Genomic DNA, 16,795 nt, shown 5'->3' with positions numbered 1-16,795 from the left:
AGGGCCCCCTCGCACCGCAGCCACCCACGTCCCCTGGGTTCATCCCTGAGGAAAATCCCACCGGGCTGGGACGGAGCCAGCGGGAGCGAGTCCCCGAGTGCAAACAGGAGCTCCCACCCACGCCCAGTTTGGCTCTTCCTTCCCTCGTTCTTTTCCGCCTCTCCCTGAAGCTCCCCTGGGTCCGATCCCTTTGGGTTCCGCTCCCCCGGCAGCGGTGGCAGCGATGCCGTTCCCCAGGCTCCCGCCTTTCCCCCCAACCCCACCGTGCTCCCGCTCGTATCGTCTTGGGGACAAAAACTCCCCAAAATCTTCGGAATTCAGGCCAGGAGTAGATCCACCACCAGCACCTTCCCCTGCCGTGCCTCAGTTTCCCCACGGTGACTCCGATTCCTGCAGCATCCCTCAGGAATGACAACTCCCATCCCTTCCCATCCCGAATTTCCCCCTGCTTTTACTCCTCCCTTCGCTCCTCTCCTCGTGCCCACAGCTGAACTCCAGCCCCGATTTCCTGCCCAGATCCCGGATTTTCCCCCTTCCCGACGCCCCCAGCTCCTTTTCCACCAGCTCCTCCTCCTTCCACGGCGGCCTCCGAGAGACCCCACAAGCTCCGGGGCTCTTTCCCGTCAGCCCTCGTTAGGCAGCGCGCGGCAAACGAGGGCCGCTGAATTAATTAATCACTGAATTAATTAATCACTGAATCAGCTGCTGAATTCGTCACCCGGCCGTGCCGCGGAGCAGCTGCTCGGCATCAGCCCAAAGGGCTCCCGGCTGCCGCTCCCTCACTTTTCCGGGAGCACCGAGGGATGAGGAGCCTTTGCTGGGCACAACAACTTTTTTTCTTTTTCCTCTTTTTTCATTGCGCGACCCTTTTTAAAGCACCGCAGAGGAGCAGCAGCTCCCCGGGGATGTTTTTCCTGCCTTGGTGCCCTTCCCCGAGCCTCTCTCTCCGTTTCCCAGGCCAACAGACCCGGCCCTGGGCTGCACCTTTCCCTGGAGCCCAGCCCATCCCAAACATTCGCGGCTCCTCCGGAAGCCTCCTGCCAGCTCTGCCCGCTCAAAGTCACCTTGTCCCGGCCCGCCGCGCTCCGGCCTCTCCCGGCAAATCATTAATCGGCTCCTCGGCATTCCCGCATGGAAAAATGCCCCAGCGGGTGCCCCCGGCCTGGCACTCGGAGATGCCGCTGCCCGGGAAGCTGCTCCTGTCGGCGGCCGCGCTGCTGCTCCTGTCCCTGGCCTTCAGGTTTTATAGGAACCGCTCGCCTCCCCCGGGAAAAATCCCACCGGGAGAGCAGCGGGAAAACCGGGATGGGGATGGGGCTCTGAGGAGGAGGAGGGATGGGGGGGACAAACGTGGGAATGGCCCCGAGATGCAGCCCGCGGCTCTCCGGGGGGAGCAGAGCTTTCCAAGGAATGAGGAGGAGGAGGAGGAGGAAGGAGAGGAGGTGGGTTCGGAGCTGATTCCCAGGAAAGCCCCGCTCGGTCCGGCCGGGATGGAAAGGGAGTGGGGAAGGAAACTGGGATGGAAGTTGGGAATTAAATCAGAAAGTGAAGCAGGGGCTGAGCTGGGGAGAGATCCCGGGAGCAGGACGGGAAGTGAGCTGGGAAAAGAGCTGGGAAGCGAGCTGGGAAGTCAGCCAGGAAGGAAGTCGGGAAGCAGGCTGGGAATCAAGCCGGGAAACAAGCCAGGAAGAAAGCCAGGAAGCAAATTGATAATGAAGCCAGTAAATGAGTTGGGAAGTGAGCAGACAAACGAGCTGGGAAACAAGCTGGGAAAGAAATTGGGAATTAAGTCAGGAATCGAGCTGGGAAGCGAACCGGGAAGCAAGCTGGAAAGTAAGGCAGGAATTGAGGTGGGAAGAGAGCTGGGAAGTGAGCCAGGAAGCAAGGCAGAAATTTTGCTGGGAAGTGAGCCGGTAATTTTGCTGGGAAGAGACCTTGGAAGCAAGGCAGGAGTGGAGGTGGGAAGTGAGCCGGGAATGTCGCTGGGAAGCGAGCTGGGCTCTCACGACCCCGGGGCCGTGGCCGGAGGCCGGGGCAGCCCCGCAGGGAGGGACGCAGCTGCTCCGGGCTCCGGGCATTCCCCAGGGATTCCCGACGCCCGGACAGAGGGGGATGGATGCGCCCAGAGCACGGAGCGGGATCCGGCTGCAGGAGCGGGGAGGAGCAGGGAGGGCAGCGCAGGGACAGTCCGGACCCTCAGCGTCACCTCCAGCCTGGGGCTGCTGCTGACGGCGAGCGAGGCGGGCTCGGACACCTCCCACTGCTTCTCCTCGGTGGCCAAGATCCAGGTGGAGGAGAACTTCATCCCGGAGCGCCGGGACCAGGACAGGGACAGCCTGCCCAGGCCTGGCCTGCGGGGCAAAGTCTACGACTACTTCGTGCAGTCCACCTCCGAGTCGGTGTCCAGGCGGACATCCCTGCCCTTCGTCCCTGCGGGGACACCCCGGTGTCACGGGGAGCGGGGCCAGGCGGAGCCACAGAGCTCCGGAACCCAGGGGGAGAATCCAGCTTTGGAAATCCCTGATCCCGACACCGCCTCAGCTCCACATGAGGGCACGGAGAGCCCTCCAGAGCCACCTTCTCCCAGCAGCACCCTGGGGATCAGCCCCGAGCTCCCGCTGCCCGGTGCGGTTCCAGCTGCGGCTCCTGAGCCATCCCAGGTGTCACTGCCCAGCCAGGTGCACCTGGGGAACTGCTCCGAGGTTCTGCGCGCAGCCAAGGCGCGGCAGCTGCGGGCCCTGCAGGATGCTGCCCTCCAGGTGATGAGCAACCACCTCCTGCAGGTGCTGCGCACCCCATCCATCTACGGCCGCCTCAACGCCGGCGAGCGGGAGCTGCTCCCGGCGCTCCGGAGCCGCGGGCGGCCGCGCCTGGTGGTGGCCGATGTCCCCCCGGCCGAGCCCGGCCACCGCCGCGGCCGCCTCTGCTACTACGACGAGGACGGGGACCGCTGGTGCCAGCTGTGCCAGCTGCCGGCCGAGGTGGCCGGGCGGGGCTGTGCCGTGTGCTCCATGTTCAATTACCTGTTCCTGGTGCCCGGCTGGGAGGGGACAGGCCGGGCGCGGAGCCCCTCGTGCCGCGTGCTCTGCTATGACCCCCTGAGCGACAGCTGGCGCGACATCTGTCCCCTGCGCCAGGCGCGGCCGCACTGCCAGCTGGTGGCCCTGGACGGCCACCTCTACGCCATCGGGGGCGAGTGCTTGGCCACCGTGGAGCGCTACGACCCCCGGCGCGACCGCTGGGCCTTCGCCGCCGCCCTGCCCAGGGACGCCTTCGCCGTGGCCCACGCGGCCGCCGCGTGCGACGGGGACATTTACGTCACCGGGGGCACCCTGCGCTCGCTCCTGCTGCGCTACGACGCCCGCGGGGACAGCTGGGCCACCAGCCCGGCCGTGGGTGACAAGGACAGGACGGCCGAGCTGGTGAGCGCCCACGGGTTCCTGTACCGCTTCCAGCTGCGGCGCGGCGCCGGTGGCACCCAGGTGGCCGTGTCGCGGTGCAGCGCCAGCGCCAGGCTGTGGTACCGCTGTGGCAGCCGCCCCCTGCCCGAGCCGGCCGGGCTGCGCTGCGCCGCCCTGGGCGGCCTCGTCCACTGCCTCGGCCGCGGTTTCCATCTCCGCTTCCTGGCCGACCCCGTCTCGCCGCGCTTCGGGGCCAAGGAGCTGCGGCCCTTCCCGGAGCCCCACGGGAGCCTCCTGCCCGCGGTCCTGGTGCTGCCCGAGGGGGGCACGGAGCCACCCCGGCCCTGAGGGGTCCCCAGGGAGCGGTGGCAGCTGGAGAAGGAGCCCCCAGGCTGTGCAATCTAGGCCCTCCATGGACCCGACTACTTCCCAACACTCCGGAATGCAGGAAGGGATCAGACCCTTGGATCCAGCCTCTTCCCACTCTCTGGGATGCAGGAAGGGATCAGATCCTTGGATGCGGCCTCTTCCCACTCTCTGGGATGGAGAAAGGGATCAGACCCTTGGATCTGACCTCTTCCCACTGCCCGGGCTGGAGGAAGGGATCAAACCCTTGGATCCAGCCTCTTCCCACTTCCTGGGATAAAAAAAGGGATCAGATCCTTGAATCTGGTCTCTTCCCACTGCCCAGGATGCAGGAAGGGATCAGACCCTTGGATCCGACCTGTTCCCAGTCTCTGGGATGCAGGAAGGGATCAAAGCCTTGGATCCAGCCTCTTCCTACACCCCAGACTGAAGGAAGGGATCAAACCCTCGGGCCCTGCCGGGAATCGCAGCCCGGAGGAGGCTCCAGGAAGAGCCGGGAGGAGCTGGGCGGACTCGTTTGCTCAGGGGAGGTCAAACAGGGCCGTGTTTGTTTGGGCGGCAGCAAATCCCGGATCTCCGCGGGCTCCAGCTGTCCGGGCGCCCGTCGGGACCCGATTTAGACCCGATTTAGACCTGATTTAGGCTCCAGGTGGGGAACATTGACCCGGACACGGATGGGGAGTGGTTTAGGGTGGCGGTCGCTGAAGCTCCGCCAGCATCACTGGGACGCCTCACTCACGCTGGGAAGAGTTCGGGGCTGGCCTCGTTATCTCTTATCTCGTTATTTCTCACCTCCTCCTCCTCCTGAGAGCGCAGTTGTCTGTGTTTAATCTCTGTGTAAAGCGGCGCCGGGGGTTTAGGCACAGCTGGGCCTAAATTAAAGCGAACATTCGGTGAAATGAACCCCGCGCCTCGTTTTAAGCCGAGCCTAATTGGAGGCAGGAGCGCGCTGCTTGTTCGACATCGCTAATTAGGCACGGCCGGCAGCTCCGGGGAGGCGAGCAGGGAGCAGCGCTCCCTCATCCCCTTTTCCCAGGTTCTCCCGGCTCAGACACTCCCCCATCCCCTTTTCCCAGCTTTTCCCCCTGCAGACATTCCCTCATCCCCTTTTCCCAGCTTTCCCAGGAGCAGATGCTCTCTCATTCCCATTTCCCCGCCAGCTTTTCCCAGGTTTTCCCACTTCAGACACTCCCTCATCCCCTTTTCCCAGCATTTCCCAGCTCAGACAACCCCTCATCCCCTTTTCCCAGCTTTCCCAGGAAATCACTGGTTATCCCACAATTCCAGAGGGGCTGGGGGAAAGGAGCTTAAATCCCCCCCAGTTCCACCTCCCGCTACCCCAGGCTGCTCCAGCCTGGCCTGGGACACTCCCAGGGATGGGAATTCCAGGTTTTTTAGGGAATTTCGCGGCTGCTCGGGGCGGTTTAGGAGAGCCTGGGTTAAGATTCTCTCCCAAAGCGCTCCCGGAAGGATTCCTGGCACTGCCTGGAGCCTCCGGACGGAGGGCAGGGAACCTTGGGAGACTGCGTTAATTAATGAGCCTGGGGCCGCGGTAATTAATTAACCCAGGGCTGCGTTAATTAGCAAACCTGCCCAGGCTGCTTCTGCGGGTGGGTGAAGGACCCCTCCCTGTCATGGGAAATGCAGGAATACGTCGGAGCACGAGGATTTTTGGGATTCACGGAATTTCCCAGCTGAAACATCCCAAAAAAGAGACTCTGGGAGATGGGAGGCGGCAATTCCAGGCGGGATGATCCCTCTGGGATGGCCCCGGGGCAGGGGAGGGGGAAAATAAAGGGAAAAGGACAAATCCAAACCCAGACTCAGACCTGGAGGTTTCACTCCCTGCTCCAAAATCCCAGAGGTTTTGTCCTTTCCCTGCTCCCAAACCCTGAAAGTTTGGTTCCTTCTCTCCCAAATCCCGAAGGTTTGGTTCATTCCATGCTCCCAAATCCCAAAGGTTTGGTTGGTTCCCAGCTCCCAAATCCCGAAGGTTTGATCCCTTGTCCAACTCCAGCCTCCTTCTCCCACCCCGGGGCCATTCCAGAGGGATCATCCCGCTGCTGCCGGGCTGGAATTCCCACCTCGCTCATCCCTTTTTTTTGAGATGTTTCAACCCAGAAATTCTGTGAATCCCAAATCCTCCTTATTTTCCCCATCATTATTTAACTCCTTGCTCCTCTCGCTCGCGCTCCCCCACATTTCTGCTTTTCCCACGGCGAATTCCCGGTGTTGGAGCTTTCCAGCCCCTTGGAACGCGCGGACCCTTCCCGTCCCCATCCCAAATCCCGATTTTTGCCCTTTCCCCGTGACCGCTGCAGAGGAGAGCTCCCGGTGGGTGCGAGCGCGGCCCTGGAGCCCTTCCAGAGGACATTGGATTGTTTTCCATCCCAGGAAAGCTTTCCCAGATCCCGCCTTGCTGCCGGCGCCGTTTCGTGTTTCACCTTCCCTTTAACCCCTTCCTGCCCGCCGGGCCCGCGTTCCCGAGGGATGAGCGCCAAGGACGGGGCGCGGGCAGCGCTGCCCCCCCCGCTCCTGCACTCTCCAAGATTAATTTTGGGAAGCATTTGGGAGATTAAAAATGCCTGGGACATCCCGGCCTTGTCCTGCCGGGAAGGACACACAGGCCGGGAGTGTGTGGGAATGACTTTGGGATGAGGGAAAGGGAAAATAAAGGGAAAAGGACAAATCCAAACTCAGGCTTACACTGGGAGGTTTCATTCCCTGCTCCCAGATTCCAAAGGTTTGGTTCATTCCCTGCTCCCAAACCCCAAAGGTTTGCATCGATCCCTGATCCCAAATCCAGGAGGTTTGATTTGTTTTCTCCTCCCAAATCCCAAAGGTTTGGTTCATTCCCTGCTCCCAGATTCCAAAGGTTTAATTCCTTCTCTCCCAAATACCAAAAGTTTGGATTGTGACATGCTCCCAAATCCTGAAGGTTGGGATTGATCCCTGATCCCAAATCCAGGAGGTTTGATTAGTTCCCTGCTCCCAAATCCCAAAGGTTTGGTTCATTCCATGCTCCCCAATCCTGAAGACTTGTTTCACTCCCTGATCCCAAATCCCAAAAGTTTGGTTGGTTCCCTACTCCCAAATCCCAAAGTTTTGGTTCTTGCCCTGCTCCCAGATCCCAAAAGTATGGTTCTTTCCCTGCTCTGGAGCCTCTGGAAGTCTCCCAAATCCCAAAGGTTTGGATCATTCCCTGTTCCCAAACCCAGCGCAGGGAGGAGTCTCTGGAAGTCTCCCAAATCCTGAAGGTTTGGTTCTTTCCCTGTTCCCAAATCCCAAAGGTTTGGATCATTCCCTGATCCCAAATCCAGGAGGTTTGATTAGTTCACTGTTCCCAAATCCCAAAGGTTTGGTTCATTCCATGCTCCCCAATCCTGAAGACTTGTTTCACCCCCTGCTCCCAAATCCCAAAGGTTTGGTTCCTTCTCTCCCAAATCCCGAAGGTTTGGTTCATTCCCTGTTCCCAAACCCAGCTCAGGGAGGAGTCTCTGGAAATCTCCCAAATCCTGAAGGTTTGGTTCTTTCCCTGTTCCCAGATCCCAAGGGTTTGGCTCCTTCTCTTCCAAATTCCAAAGGTTTGGATCGTTCCCTGATCCCAAATCCAGGAGGTTTGATTAGTTCACTGTTCCCAAATCCCAAAGGTTTGGTTCTTCCTCTCCCAGATCCCAAAGGATTTGGTTCATTCCCTGCTCCCAAATCCCAAAGGTTTGGTCCTTCCTTTTCATTGGGATGTCCTGGATTTTCATGGAAAGGTTGGAAAAGCTGCCACAATTTCCAGGGAAAGGGGTTGGGAATGCACGTGGTGCATCCCAATAAACTCCACACCTTCCCCATGGATCTTTCTGGAAGTATCCAAGGATGAATAACCAGAGGTCACCATGGATCCTGTGGGATTTTCCCTGGAATCCTGGGATCCAGGGATGGGAACAGGGAGAACTCCTGGATCCACCAGGGACAGCAGCTGGGACTCCTGAAAATCCATGAATCCCTGGAATTGCAGCTGGGGCTCCTGAAAATCTGGGAATCCCTGGAATTGCAGCTGGGGCTCCTGAAAATCTGGGAATCCCAGGAATTGCAGCTGGGGCTCCTGAGAATTTGGGAATCCCAGGAATTGCAGGGACTCTCCAGCAGCAGAGACTCCTGAAAATCCAGGAATCCTTGGAGTTGCAGGGCCTCTCCAGCAGCTGGGACTCCAGAAATTCTGGGAATCCCTGGAATTCAGGGATCTCTCCCTGTTCCCACCCCCAGATCCAGGGACTGAAGTTCATTCTGGGATCATTTTCTCAGCTCCAGCAGAATTCCCAGCACACCCCGGGCATCCAGAGCCACCTCGGCATTCCGACCATTTCTGCTTCCCAGCTTTTCCCCAGTCCTGCTTCCTCAGCTCCTTCCCTTCTGCTCTGTTTTCCCTGGATTTGCTCCCGGGAAGCGTCAGCAGAGCCAGGCCCGGGGAGCGGAAGAAAAGCTGAGCTGGCTCCGGGAGCTCTGTCGGAATTCCAGGGGGAGCTGGGGCTCTGGAAAAGGGCTGGGAAAGGGCTGGGAAAGGTCAGGGGATCCCCAGGCACTGCTGGAGTCCCCTCATCGCACTCCTGGAGCTTCATCCCAATCCCAGAGCCGGAGCCACCCCTGGGATTGTTATCCCTGATCCCAAATCCCACTGGAACGGCAGCGGGATGGGAAGGGGATGAGGTGTTCCCAAAGGATCGAGGAGTATCCCAAAGGATCCTGGAATAACCAATATTTGACCCCCAGGGATCCAATCCAGCTCCAGGCCCTGCTCAGAGATCCCAAAATTCCACATTTCCAAATGCTCCCGGGGCTCCAGGAGCCTTGGGAATGTTCCCATTCCGTGGGCAGCCATGTCAGCCCTGAACCCTCTGGAAGGAGAAACTCTTCCCAAAATCCAACCGGAATCTGCAGGTGACGCCAGAATCCAGGGAATCCAGGAATTCCTATCTCCATCCTCCAGGAATTCCAGAACCGCACAGGGACCGGGAATGGTCCAGTCCAGAGAAATTCCTGGAATAATGCCTGGAATCCTTGGGAATTGGGAGCCAGTGAGGAGAGGGGACTGTCCCTGAGGGATCCCGAGGGAATCTGAGATTCCCTTGGAATCTGAAACCCACAGCAGGCCCTGCCTGGAGGGGAAAATTGGGATTGGGATTTCCAAGGAGTTTTCGCCTGGAGACCTCCAGCCCCCTGGGATGGGATCCATAAAAATCCACAATTCCCTAAATTCCCACGCCATTCCAGCTGCATCCATGTGGGATTCCCATCCCGATCCCATTCCCACACCCACTTCATTGAAATTGGGATAATTTCATTGGAACTGGAATAATTTCCATTGGCGTTGGGATAATTTCCACTGGAATTGGAAAAATTGGAATTGGGATAATTTCCATTGGCGTTGGGATAATTTCCATTGGATTTCCAGCTGATCTGTGTGGGATTCCCACCCCAATCCCCATTCCCACGTCATTCCCAAACCGTTCCAGCCCTATCCATGTGGGATTCCCATCCCAATCATCTCCATGGGACTGGGACCTCTCCTGCTTTTTGGGGAGCATCTCCATGGATTAGGGGTCTGTCCTCCTTTTTTGGGATATCTCCATGGGTTTTAGGGTCTGTCCTGCTTTTTGAGGAGAATTTCCTGCGCTGGGATGTGACTTCCCGGGTTTTGCTTCCCTAAAGCAGCGGCGCTGGAAATCCCAATCTTGGAGAAATTCCATAGAAATCCTCCCAGGCCCGGGTGTTCTAACCGAATTCCAGGGTTTTTTTTCGCACACTGGGAATTTTGGAGCTGGAGAATGAGGATGGAATTCTGGGATTCTCCTTTCCTGGTGGATCCAGATTTTCCAAACGGGCTGGAGAAGGGGATTAAGAATCCCAGGAATTTCCTGAAGATCACAGGGACCCTAAAACAGAATTTGGGATTATCTCGATCCTGAATTTTGGGATTCCAATGGAGGATTTTCCCTAAAATGGGAAAAATCCGGGAATAAGGAGAGGAGGAAAAATCCAGGAGCACCGGAATCCGCAGGAATTTTAAAATTCGGGAATTTTCGATGGAAGCTGAGCCCAACGGAGCCGCAAAATTCCCTTTCCTCAAACTTCCGAAATCCTCAAAATTCCTTTTCTCCGAGCTTTTTCCCGGGGCGTTGCTGCCATCTAGGGGCTCCCGGTTGAAAACATGGAAAAACGGAATTTATTCCCGGTTTCCCAGCATTATTCCCAACTTTTTTTTTTTTTCCTTTGGCTTTTCCAGCGGTTTTTGTCTGCTTTATTTGCAGCTTGGATCTTCCCGGAATTTTTATTCCTAGATTACACCCAGGGTTTTTCCAAGACTTTTCATCCCAGCAAAGATCATGTTTTATCCCTGGAAAAAATTCTGGCAAAGACTTGGATGCTTCCCAGAAAAAAAAACTTGGAAGGCACAAAACATCTTTGGGGCTCAGCTGGGATGTAAAATTCCCAAAAATGGCAGGAATGTGGGAATTCCCAGCTCCTCATCCCAGCAAATCCCTCATTCCCACATGGACACGGAGCAGGATCCTCATTCTGCTCATTTCATGCCCCATTTCCATAGGGAAAAGGTTGGAAATGCCATAATTTTGGAGTTTTTTCCCAATTTCTGCTCCTTCTCCCTCTCAGCTGCCCAAAAGCGTTTTGGGAATGAGGGAACATCCAGGGCAAAGTGGGAATTCTCCTCCTGCTCCTCCCTGGGATCCACCCAGATGCCATTTTTCCCCAAAATATTTTTATTCCCAGGAATCCTGGAATCCTTTAATTCCTGGTTCTCCTCATCCTAACGGGGCAAAGCAGGCATGGAAAAAAATTCCATTATTTTGAAATCAGTTGAAGTCAAGGAATAGGAATTCCCAAGGAAAAGGGAGCTCAGGGAATGAATAAGGAGCAGCCAAAGAAATGGGAATTCAGAGAAATTCAAAGGAATTCCCGGAATTTTCAAGGAAAAATGGGATTTATTCCTGATTTTCCCAGATTTTCCTGGAGGTTTTCCATTGAACTTCCCCTGGGTCCATCTGGGCTCATCCCGAGGAATCCACGCATGAGGATCCTGCTGGATCCCTCTGGGAGCAGCTCCGTGCCCAGGGAATGCCAAAGGGGGAAGGAAAAGCGGGAATTCCAGCAGCCTTAGGAAAAATCACCTCAGAAAGGAGAAAATTGGGATTCCTGAATTGCCCCGAGGCCACACTTGGGGGATATTGGAATTTTAGGGATTTATCCAGGCTGTGCTGGGTTTTTTCTGCATGGGAAGGGCTCAGTCCAGGTTTTATCCCAAATTCCTGCAGGACAGGGAAAGGAAAGCAAGAGGGGAAAGTGGGAATTCCAGCAAATTCTGGATTTCTGGGAATTGCAGAAATCTGGGATCAGGGAGGTTTTTACAGCCCGGAGAAACCAAAGGAATCTTTTCCCATGGGATCATTTCTCCCATTTCTCTTCACCTCATGGGGTTCCCTTGGGATCCGTATCCAGCTCTGACCCCCTGGAAAACCCCAGAGCATCAGAGAACCCCAAATTCCCAGCCCCAGGCATTCCATGGGTTTCCAGGGGGAGGATGATCCCTAAAAAACCTGGGACATCCATCCCCAACCCTTCCCATCCCTCAATTCCAATGAAATTATCCCAATTCCCATGGAAATTTTCCCACTTCCAATGAAAACGATCCAAGTCCTGATGAGAATAATCCCAATTTCAATGGAAATGATCCCGACTCCAATGAACTGGTCCCAGTTCCAATGGAAATTATCCCAATTTCAATGAAGTTATCCCAGTTCCAATGGAAATTATCCCAATTCCAACGGAAACGATCCTGATTAACTCAGATTCCCTGTTTTCCCAGCCCTGATCTTCCCAGCTCCTGGCCTGGATGCTCATCTGGGATATCCTTCAGCACAATCTCGGAATTATTTGGACTGGAAAGGCTTTAAATCCCACCCTATTCCCCCTCATTCCATGGGGGGATTCCAGGATATTCCATATCCATTCCAGGAACATCCACCCCCCAGTCATTTCCACCCCTGAATTCCAATGGGAAATATCCCAGTTCCAATGGAAATGATCCCAATTCCAATGGGAATTATCCTGGTTAACTCAGATTCCCTGTTTTTCCAGCCCTGAACTTCCAGATCCTGGTACAGGCAGGGATGTGGGATCACCTGGAATGAAGGAATTGTCCCAGTGTCCTCCAAAGACAGATCCAGATCCAGTCCCAAATCCCGGCACAGGTGGAGATTTGGGATCACCTGGAATGAAGGCCTGGGATTGTCCAGGATGAAGGTGTGGGGTTGTCCTGGTGTCCTTCAAAGATGAATCCAGTCCCAAATCCCGGTACAGGTGGAGATTTGGGATCACCTGGAATGGAGGTGTGGGATGGTCCCAGTCTCCTCCAAGGCCAGATCCAGCCCCAGATCCTGGTGCAGGTGGAGATTTGGGATCACCTGGAATGGAGGTGTGGGATGGTCCCGCTGCTCTCCACAGCCAGGTCCAGCCCCACCTCCTGGGACAGATTCCCATGGACTCCAGGATCTCCAGCGTCTTTCCCCAAGGTGGGGATCAAACCCTGGGAAGGCTGTGGGAGCTCATCCCACAGTTCCTCCCATCCCAGCCCTGCGGACGTTGGGTCCTTCCCTGTCCCAGGACAATTCCTTCCTTGGCAGAGGGGGCACCTCCAGCGGGTCCTTCCCAATCCCAGCTCCCCCTGCTCCAGGCTCCTGGGACCCTGCTGGATGCTCAGGTCAAGCTTGGAGCCTCCCTGGAATTCCCCATCCTTGACATCCAGGATTTTTATCCTCACCAGGAGCTGGAGGAGCTGGGGGCTCATCCAGGTCCCCAGGTGGACCTGGTGGAAGGGCTCAGAATTCCATGGAATTCTCCCTGTCTGATCCAGGGCTCTGGGAAGGAGGATCCGAGGTTCCAATGCAGCTCGTTCCATCCAGTCCAGCATTCCCAAGTGTTCAGGGCCACTGGAACCTCCTCAGAGGAGTTTTGGAGGTGTCATTTTAATAGAAAATATCGTTTTATAGGAAATACAATTTAAAGAGAATAACCTTTTATGGAGAAGATATAATTTTATATAAAACCATCCATCTTTCCATCCATGGATCCCCCATCCGTTATCCTGGGGAGGGATGCATGGATGGATGGATGGATGGATGGATGGATGGATGGATGGATGGATGGATGGATGGATGATCCATGGATGGATGGATGGATCCATGGATGGAGGGATGGATGGATGGAGGGATCCATGGATAGATGGATGATGGATGGATGGATGGATGGATGGATGGATGGATGGATGGATGGATCCATGGATCCATGGATGGATGGATGGATCCATGGATCCATGGATCCATGGATGGAGGGATGACAGGGGAAAAGCAGGGAATCTTTTCCCGAACCTTCCCGGCCGGATCCACACGGTGGCAGCAGGGCTCTGCCGATGGAACACCGGGAGACGCTGCGCTGCTTATCCCAGAAAAGCCCAGGGATGAGAGCCGAGGAACCGCTCCATGGAAGGGGCTCAGAGATCCCCGGAGAGATCCCAAGGGAATCCCGCTCACAGGGAGAGAGGGAGGGAAAGGTCCCTGACCTGTGTCCAGGCTGTGTCCCAGCACATCGGTCCCAGGACACGCTGACCCCTCCGGAGCTGGGGATTCCTGCAGGAACTCCGGGAATTCCCCCTCAGGTGGCACTGTGGGACAGGGAAAAGGATCCGGAATGGTTCAGGCTGGGTTGGTGGGACCTTCGCGCCCATCCCATTCCATGTCCGGACACCTTCCCTGGTCCCGGGTGCCTCCAGCCCCATCCAGCCCAGCCTGGGACATTCCGGAGATCCAGGGGCAGCCACAGCTTTCCTGGGAAGATGTGTCAGGGCCTCACCTCCTTCCTGGGCAGGAATTTCTTCCCAAATTCCACTCAAATTACCCTATTTCCATCTGACCCATTCCTGCTCGTCCTGGAAGTCCACTTCCCAAGGAACATTCCCTCTCCAGCTTCCCTGGAGCCCCTCCAGACACTGGAAGTCGCTTCAAGTTCTCCACATCCCTCCTTCCATCCATCCATCCATCCATGGATTCCATCCATCATCCATCCATCCATCCATCCATCCATCCATCCATCCATCCATCCATCCATCCATCCATCCATCCATTCCATCCATCCATCCATGGATTCCATCCATCCATCCATGGATTCCATCCATGGATTCCATCCATCATCCATCCATCCATCCATCCATCCATCCATCCATCTGTGGATTCCATTCATCCATCCATGGATTCCAATCATAATCCATCATCCGTCCATCCATCCATGGTTTCCATCCATCCCTCCATGGATTCCATCCATCCATCCATCCATCCATCCATCCATGGATTCCATCCATGGATTCCATCCATCCATCCATCCATCCATCCATCCACCTGTGGACTCCATTCATCCATCCATGGATTCCATCCATCATCCGTCCATCCATCCATGGTTTCCATCCATCCCTCCATGGATTCCATCCATCCAAGCTGCTCCAATTCCTTCAGCATCTCCGTGGCCTCCTCTGGACCTTCTCCCACAGTTCCGTGTTGGAGCAGAGAATTCCAGGTGGGATCCCAGGAGAGATCCTCCCTTCCCTTCCCTGCTGCCTTCGTTCCTTGGGATGCACCTGGGACATGGATTTTGGGCTGGGAATGTTGGGATGAAGATGGGAGAGAGGGATGGATCCACAAAAATCCCATAAAAATTCCCTAAATTCCTATTCCTGGTCTAAAACCCTGGAATGTCCTTTTTTTTTCCCCATGGAAAAATCCCTTTATTTTCCCATTTAATTCTGTATGACCCCAAAAGTTTGGGGGCTTTATTCAAACATTAATAAAATACTGACAAATACTTTAGTGTGACTATAAAAATCAATAATTAATGTAAATAAATAATAAAATACTAACAAATTCTTTAGTGTGACTATAAAAATCAATAATTAATGTAAATAAATAATAATATAAATAAACAATACTAATTAAGTGTGAATATTGTGATTGAAGTCTCAATCCTACAGTTAAAGGCATCTCAAATTATTTTATTTTTCCTTTGTTTTGATTGTTTTATCAATTTGTTTGTGTGATTTAGAGTTGACAATATTTTTATTATTAGTAGTAGAACTACTACTAATAATATTTTAATCAATATTTGGTGAGTTCATGATTGATAATTTCTGATTTAATCAGTATTTGTGCGATTTATTATTGATAATCCCTGATTTAATCAATATTCGTATGAGTTTATTACTGATATTTCCTGAATTTTATCAATATTGTGTGGATTTATTATCGATAATCCCTGATTTCCATCCATATTTAGACGAGTTTATTATTGATAATCCCTGATTTAATCAATATTTGTGAGAGTTTGTTATTGATAATTGATTTCCATAATTGATATTGATTTCCATCAATATTTGGTGAGTTTATCATTTATAATCCCTTATTTTGATCTATATTTGATGGGTTTCTCATTGATAATTCCTGATTTCCATCAAAATTTCATTTCTCTATTGATAATTCCCGATTTTTATCAATTTGGATGAGTTTCTTACTGTAATTTCTGATTTCCATCAATATTTGGGATCACTGACTTGGTCCTGCTGAGTTTTTTAACTTTCATGCTCCTCCTGCTGGAATTCCTCGGATTCCCAATGGGATTTAGGCCTGGCTTTACCTCATCTGCTGCGACAGGTGAGGCTTTGTTAGACCTGGCATCAATAATTATCAATCATTATCAATAATTATCCTCATTAATCCCTGTCCTGCTTTTTGGGACATGCTCCCCCAATTTCCTTGGGCACCAATCCCAAGGAAATTCTCCTCAAAAAGCAGCACGGATCCTAAAACCCATTGAAATGCTGCCCAAAAATCCACAGAGATGCTCCCAAAAATCAGAGCAGGCCCCAGTCCCATGGAATTTCTCCTCAAAAAGCAGGACAGATCCTAAAACCCATGGAGAAGTCCCCCAAAAAAGCAGGACAGACCCCAAACCCATGGAAATACTCCTAAAAAGCAGGACAGATCCAAAACCCCATGGAGATGTCTCCCAGAAAAGGAGGACAGACCACAAACCCATGGAAATGCTTCCCAAAAACCCATGGAGATGCTCCCAAAAATGAGAACAGGCCCCAGTCCCATGGAGATGCTGCCCAAAAAGCAGGACAGATCCCAATCCTATGGAATTTCTCCTCAAAAAGCAGGACAGATCCTACAATCCATGGAAACGTCCCCAAAAAAGCAGGGCAGACCCCAAACCCATGGAAATTCTCCTCAAAAAGCAGCACAGATCCTAAAACCCATGAAAATGCTTCCCAAAATCCCATGGAGATGTCTCCCAAAATTCAGGACAGACCCCAAACCCATGGAGATGTCCCCAAAAAGCGGGGCAGACCCCAAATCCATGGAATTTCTCCTCAAAAAGCAGAATGGGACCCAATCCCACGGAAATTCTCCTCAAAAAGCAGGACAGATCCCAAAACCCATGGAGATGTCTCCCAGAAAAGGAGGACAGACTCCAAACCCATGGAGATGCTCCTCAAAAACCCATGGAGATGCTCTCCAAAAAGCAGGAGAGGCCCCAATCCCATGGAGATGATTGGGATGGGAATCCCACACGGATGCAGCTGGAACAGTTTGGGAATGATCCCAAGTGGGAATGGGATTGGGGTGGGAATCCCACACGGATGCAGCTGGAATGGGAATTTAGGGAATTGTGGATTTTTATGGATCCCATCCCATCTCAGGGGGCTGGAGATCTCCAGGAGAAAACTCCCTGGAAATCCCAATCCTAATTTCCCCCATCCCGGTTTTTCCCAGCCCTGTCCCTTCTCCAGAGCCCTTTGGGATCTCTTGGGAATCTCTGATTCCCTTGGGATCCCTCGGGGGGCACAGCCCGGGACAATCCCCTCTCCCCGCTGCCTCGGGATTCCAGGCGTTATTCCAGAGGCAGATCCGGGCGGGATG

At 54.1% G+C, this 16,795-nt stretch overlaps 1 protein-coding gene across 1 annotated transcript; it reads left to right on the top strand.

Annotated features, from left to right (window-relative positions):
• Positions 1-1,139: 1,139 nt before the first annotated feature.
• On the top strand, positions 1,140-3,749 carry KLHDC7A (kelch domain containing 7A). Its single transcript, XM_066564222.1, has one exon. The coding sequence runs from the start codon at positions 1,140-1,142 to the stop codon at positions 3,747-3,749; it is 2,610 nt and encodes an 869-aa protein (XP_066420319.1).
• Positions 3,750-16,795: the final 13,046 nt, after the last annotated feature.

This window comes from Molothrus aeneus, chromosome 21 (assembly GCF_037042795.1).
Source record: "Molothrus aeneus isolate 106 chromosome 21, BPBGC_Maene_1.0, whole genome shotgun sequence".
NCBI classification, from domain to species: Eukaryota; Metazoa; Chordata; class Aves; order Passeriformes; family Icteridae; genus Molothrus; species Molothrus aeneus.
Note: the sequence above shows the minus strand (reverse complement) of the source record. Positions and strands in the feature narration are given on the sequence as shown.